Genomic DNA, 6,771 nt, shown 5'->3' with positions numbered 1-6,771 from the left:
AAAACTATAATTTTAAAAATTATGGCCAAACACAACTCTAACTCCAACTCCAATACTAAATTTTTTTTAAAAAAGCGATTTTTTTTTATTATTATTATTATTTTTTTTATTTTATTTTTTTTAATCTATGAACAAACGGGGCCCTGAGAAAAAGTGAAAACTTCGCAGGGGCAAACGGTTCAATCGGGCAGATTTTGGTACTTTTCAAAGTGGGACCAAAGTACAGTATTCAGTCAAATCAGACATTTCCATTATTTTACTACCCTACAAATTAAAAGGTCGGAGCATATTATATTTTATTTCAGAAAGTAAACCAGCGAAAAATAAAAAATAAGAAAAATTAAAATATTCTGATAGAGAAATAGCAGAGGAGGAGAAACATTCACTGGCACCCATAAAAAACCACCAATTATATCTGTCAACTTCCCCACTTCTTTCCATTCATTTATAATATCCCATTGTGCCTACATTGATATTTCATCTCTCTAAAATTCTCTCTTAGCTCTAACAAATTTCTTTTCTTGGGTCATTCATTTAGACCCATTGTGCCTACATTCATAAAAGTTTTCCATAAAAAATCTTCTCTTTATTTGTCAAAGTAATTTGCCTGGAAATTTCATAAAGGGTGTTTTTTTTACCTGAATTTATCAGGCTGTTTAATCAAGGGGGTTGTTTGGTTTATACATTCTAATACATATTATTGAATTATGGGAAGGAAAAATAGAGGAACAACAAAAGGAAGGGTATCAAGAATTGGAAGTTATGCAATTGCCTCAACAATTGATGAACCCAATTCAATTTCTTGTACCACTTTTAATATTCTAGCACCCATTTATAAAAGACTTAATCATGAGGTAGTTCTTGCTCTCTCTATATATATTGTATTTTTTTTTTTTTTTGGTAAATGTGTATTTTTCTGATTTTTTTTTCCTGTTTGTTTTATGGGGAATTTAGGACCAGACCTGCAGAGAAAGTGATTATAAGTCTAATTGGTTGAGCAGGAATAATAGGATATTGGATTGGTTATTGGTTGAAAGGTCTTCAATTATTTGTCTTCAGGTTAGAAGTTTTAATCGTTTTTTCTTAGAGTTAATGGTAAAAACACACCAGAACTATTACTTTTTTTGCGAGTTTCACACCCCAACTATTAGTTATTCTCTTTTCGTACCTGAAACTCACGAAAACGCACAGTTCAAGTGTGTTTTTGACCGTTATCTCTCTTTCTTAGCAAATTGGCATTTTAGGCATTCTTTCATTATGATATTAAAGATTGTTAAATTGGTTTATAGGAATTCTGGGTTGGGAATGAAGAGCTTGTTGGTATGTATGACAAGAGGCTAGGAGATGCTGGATATATTAATTTCAAGCTTGCACGAACCAATAATCGCGGTGATGGTATACCTTCTTCTTTGTTCCTAACCTTTGTTATATCGTATTTTGTTAGTCCATATATGATATCTTTTATATACAAGCTCTAACCAATTCAAGGAAATAGAAAAGAAAGCAAATTAGGTAGAGTAGGAAAGGTTATGATGAATTATTGGAATAACATATAATGAATGAAGTTGTAACGATTACAGCTTCTGGAAAGCCAAAAGTGCTTATTTTAGAAAATTGAGGTGTTTGACCAAGCTTTTAATGAAAAAATAAGCGCTTTTGAGTTGTAGCAAAAATTATTTTTCAGAAGCTAAAAGAAACGTAAGAACTTTTGGAACTTTTTTAATATCTCCGTTCTCCTACATTTTAGTTGCCTTTCCGGATCATTCAAGCAAATGAAAGAGCTTTTCCTAAAGATGTAAATTGTAGTTTTAAGTTCTTGTCAATAATGTATTGAACAAGTCAGAATTTGTTGAACTGCCTGAAAAAATGTAGTTGATGCATTTTCAAATATTGAAAGAGGTCTTAAAGTCTGCTGTGTTCTGAAAGGAAACATGGTGTCAGTTCAAGTCAGTTTACCTAAGAGAAAGCAATAGCAGCTATCTCTGATTTTTCACTAAATCAATACTTTCCAGTAGGGATGCAGTTTGCTAATTTGTTGATATAAATTTCTGTTAACCTCTATGGAAAGTGCAGATTATCGCCATAGGTCTTAGCTATGTTGGGTGGTTTTTTTCCTTAATTCATAATGATTCATTGTTGAATTGCTTCATTTCTTCACCTGATTTAGGTCTGCTGACCGCTGTTCATAAAGACTACTTCAGGGTTATAGCCCACAGAGAGTTGCTTTTCAATGATTTTGGAGACCGTGTTGCTCAGCTATTGCATGTTGAACTAATTGCACCTTTCGCACAATGTCGAACCACTAATGTTCGGCAAGAAATGTTGATCGTGAACACCCACCTTTTGTTTCCTCATGATTCAAGTTTCTCTATGGAACGACTGCGACAGGTACATCAATATTTATATGGTCATCTTGCTCTGCGGCAGAGCGAAAATCTACTGCAAATAATTCTGATACCTTTGACTTGATTTAAACTTTCAATTGTATCATGGTGCACTTCCACAGGTATACAAGATATTGGAATATGTGGACTCGTATCAGAAAGAAAATAAGCTTAACCCCCTGCCAATCATACTGTGCGGGTAATCTTCAACGACCTTTTCTTTTGTTCCCTCTTTTGGATATCTATGTCACTGGTGGATTTTGCTAATTTTAGTTGTATCCTTTGTAATTTTGAAGTGACTGGAATGGGAGCAAACGGGGCCATATTTACAAATTCCTCAGATCTCAAGGATTTGTATCATCATATGATACTGCTCACCAGTACACTGATGCTGATGCTCACAAGGTCCCTTACCTTACACTGTTTTTGCTACTCTTGACCCCCCCCCCCCCCCCCCAAAACCCCCTGCTGTCACTGTAAACTTCTTTTGATGCTGATGCCTTTTCTATTATGCAGTGGGTGAGCCACCGTAATCACCGCGGAAACATCTGCGGTGTGGATTTTATTTGGCTTTTAAATCCAAATAGCTACAGGAAATTGCTGAAAACAAGTTGGAGAAATGCAATTTTTGGGATGTTCAAGGTAAAGATAATATTCCCTTTTCCTTTAGTAGCTGGCCGTTGTGCATTCTTTGGTTATATGTTGAAATCATGTTTGCAAAGCGATCCACTTCAGTCACGATAGGAAGCTGAAACTTGATATGGATTCCTTTTTCTAAAACTTGTTTCTCTATGATATTGCCAAGGCTGTTGGCAATTTTGAGAATATATTTTTTTTTTGGTTTGTTGTTGCTTACTCTTACTATGATGGCATAACTGCTATTCCCTAGTAATTCCAATTTTATGTGAAATATTTTTATGCCTTTGAATCTGGTGGTTTTCTCTGAATTCTGTATTTAGCCAAGAGTGCAATAAGTAAGATAAATAGATTAGTTCCTGGTCCTTGGTCCACCTTATTTTCTACATGAACTTGTGTATGAGATGTTTGAGTTTGTTCAATATAGTCAAGGAACGAAATTTTCTGTTTGATCTGCAAATCATTTGTTGTTTAGAGGGTACTGTATCTAACTATTGCTTCAATTTCAGTATCAACTTCGCCGAGCCTCTTTGACTGAGAAAGATGCATTTGCTTTTCTGAAAGCTGACAGTGATGGTGATTACATTACATATGCTGGGTTTTGTGAAGCACTCCGGCAGGTACTTTCAAGTCATCAACTCAGACGTCTCTACCTTTGATGGAACTTCCGAACAAATTTCTGTTCTTTCTATCTCCTATTCAATCTTGTGAACCGATGCTAAACATTTGTACCCTGACCCCACAGCTTAATTTGATTGGACATTGCTATGGGCTGAGTGCTGAGGAGATCAACGACTTGTGGTTGCAAGCAGATATTGATGGAAATGGAGTTCTTGATTACAATGAATTTAAGGTATTGATGCTCAGTGCTTTAGAGACTTTCTACTGCTTTCTTATATGCTTGAGTTATTTCTCATCTGTCTATCTATTCACATAATTCACAAGTTGGTTTATTGTAAAACTGCAATGAGATTGTTTTAAGCTTGAAGGTGCTTTGGCTGATATCATGGTTTATTTATAAGCTATAGTATTTGTTTTAGCATCAAGCAGTCTACATTTGACTTAACTTTCTATCATATTAGATTTAGAAGCAATTTGGCTTCACGTAGGAATAAAATGTATCTAGATCCAAATGACTTTCAAAAACTTACAATTGAATCATATTTCTGTAATCAAATAGCAGAATCGGGTATGGAATCCCTCACGATCAGAGCATAGAGATGCAATAAATGATGAGTCATGGGACGACATTACCGAGGAAACAATTGGCTTTAGTGTCAAGAATGCAGTTCTCTTCCCCACAGAAGCTGAGAAGGGAACGTGGCCTGAAGATTATTCACTTTCTGATCACGCGAAGCTTACCGTGGTATTTTCACCTGAAAGAATGTTATGCTGTCAATTGTCCCGATAGATTCTTGAACGTTGATTGCCTTGAACTGCATTTTAAGTAAGAAAGACTTGAGGGTTGTAGCCAGACTACAGGATTCTCAAACTGCCGCCTGAGTTCTCGAACTGGGAAAACTTATGCTTGGTTCCAACTGAGCTCTGGTGAAGACTGTAATACCTTCTTGAGGCACACATAGGTTTGCTAAGTATTATAGTACAAGATGTGACCTCTCCTTCAGATTATATGGCAAAGTGGGGGCTGATGCCTGTATATTCCAGTTCCTTCAAAGTGGCTATCCATGTTGATCAAGGCCTACTCTGGCTTATGAGTATAATGCCATAATGGGGTTCATATCGTCATTTCCTCGTTACCTCTGCGGTTCCATGCTGGTACATTAGGGTAGAGTTGGAAGTATATAGAGGAAGCAGGATATGTAAATATTTAGTTTTACGAAAGATCTGGCTCAGTGACGATCCTCTTTGTTGTCGACTGAGCGTTTTGACTGCTGCAGTATTCAGTCTGATAATAGCATTGTGTATTATATTTAGTTGCAACAACTACTGAAGTTGTTTAAACAATATCAAAATAAAATGTTGTGTGTAACCTCGGTTGCTTTTGTTGATGCATTTCCTTACTATAAGAAGTTACTTTCTGCACATAACATTTTTGAAATGTAATTCTGGTCATGACAAATAAATGAAGAACTAGGGACTGGAGAATTCATCGTTTCATTAGTCATTTTGAGTAGACATAAGTTCTAACTCTTGGAGAAGAATAGCCATCATGAAGGATATGAAAATAACGCTGTTAAATCTCAATTAGTATGTCACCAGGCATAAATGAAGTCAATAAAAAGAACAGGAGTTTAAGCAAACGAACATACTAAATAGTCTATGGATCTTCTATTTCTAGATCACAAACAAATGACTTGTGCTTCTCAAGCGCATAAGCCTTGTAACTGAAAATAACGTGAAAACAGGGGAGCCCGGTTCACTATAAGGTCTGGTTAAGTGTGGGGTTCGAGGAAGAATCACATCACATTGAATCTAATATACGCAACTTTACCTGCATTCCTGCAATTGCAAGGAGTCCGCAACTTAAATGATCCCAAACATGGGATTTTGATCCAAAATAACCCACAAAAAAAAAAGGTTATAAAAGTGCCACAAAATTAGTGCGCAATAGGAGTTAGCGGTGACGGTCACAGTTAAGTCCTATTGCGCACTAATTTTGTGCGCAATAGGGGTTTAATAAAGTGATCGATCGTCTCTTCCCCACCCGATCGGTCCCCCCACCTTTTTTTATACTAAAAAGGTAAATATGCTTATCGTGACTATTAGGCTCGTAGCTTGTTTATCGCGCTCGTTAATAGTTTCTTTCATTTATGCCATCGAACTATTGAAAATACTCATTTATGCCACTCATTAATACTTTGGCTCATTTATGCCATCGCCGTTAGCAAAATGACTCATCCATGTCAATTTTTCATTAACACCAGTTTTACAATACCAGATATGACACGTAGCCTCCAACTAGATTATGGTTGTGGGTGGGTCGGGTGTATGGCTCAGATTTTTTATTAATTTGAGATTTAAAATTTGGCTAGTTTAACATTAGAGGTCTACATCGTTTATTTAAATCAACCCAATTTTAAATCCCAAATTAATAAAAAATCTGATCCATACACCCGACCCACCCACAACCATAATCTAGTTGGAGATAGCTTACGTGTCATATCTAGTATTGTGAAACTCGGTGTTAATGAAAATTGACACGGATGAGTCATTTTGCTAACTAATGGCATAAATGAGCCAAGCTATTGATGAGTCGCATAAATGAGCCATTTCCGATAGTTCGACGACATAAATGAGCTAAACTATTGACGAGTGGCATAAGTGAGCTATTTCCGATAGTTTGATGGTATATTTGAGCCTTTTCCGTTTTTTATATTTACGCCATTAACACAAGTCCAACGTTCTAAAAGTGTCGTTTTCGTGTTATTTTTTAACCTGAAAGTCAATATTCTCGGTATATTCAAGTCAAGGAACAAGTTTCGAAGCTTGGATTTCGGAATAAAGCGCCGTAGAACTCGATTTCAAAAACTCAAAAACAACCTTTAATCTAGGTATTTTACTATGAATTTTCCAATTACATTGTTATTTATATTATTATCCTAAGCATGATTAATGTTTAATAGTTGCGGATTTCGGAAAAAATTACGCAATTTTTTTTTATGTTAAAGGGGTTGTTTGCGCAAATATACTTCCCAACCCCTTTTTTAATTTTTTAATTTGTTAATTATCTGATCAGTTAATTGTTAATTATTTGTTAATTGTTTGATTATAAGAAAATATACTAATCTCC

At 35.5% G+C, this 6,771-nt stretch overlaps 1 protein-coding gene across 2 annotated transcripts; it reads left to right on the top strand.

Moving 5' to 3' along the window:
- Window positions 1-372: 372 nt before the first annotated feature.
- Window positions 373-5,033, top strand: LOC132031183 (uncharacterized calcium-binding protein At1g02270). 2 transcript variants are annotated; one of them, XM_059421058.1, is made up of 10 exons: window positions 373-854; window positions 955-1,059; window positions 1,290-1,395; window positions 2,168-2,388; window positions 2,507-2,583; window positions 2,681-2,789; window positions 2,901-3,026; window positions 3,530-3,640; window positions 3,766-3,873; window positions 4,201-5,033. In XM_059421058.1, the coding sequence occupies exons 1-10, from the start codon at window positions 708-710 to the stop codon at window positions 4,429-4,431; spliced, it is 1,341 nt and encodes a 446-aa protein (XP_059277041.1). In that variant the 5' UTR covers window positions 373-707; the 3' UTR covers window positions 4,432-5,033. The 2 variants fall into 2 exon arrangements, with proteins under 2 accessions (XP_059277041.1, XP_059277042.1); XM_059421059.1 differs by having other exon boundaries at window positions 381-854; window positions 4,204-5,033.
- The last annotated feature ends 1,738 nt before the right edge of the window (window positions 5,034-6,771 follow it).

This window comes from Lycium ferocissimum, chromosome 9 (assembly GCF_029784015.1).
Source record: "Lycium ferocissimum isolate CSIRO_LF1 chromosome 9, AGI_CSIRO_Lferr_CH_V1, whole genome shotgun sequence".
NCBI lineage: Eukaryota > Viridiplantae > Streptophyta > Magnoliopsida > Solanales > Solanaceae > Lycium > Lycium ferocissimum.
Note: the sequence above shows the minus strand (reverse complement) of the source record. Positions and strands in the feature narration are given on the sequence as shown.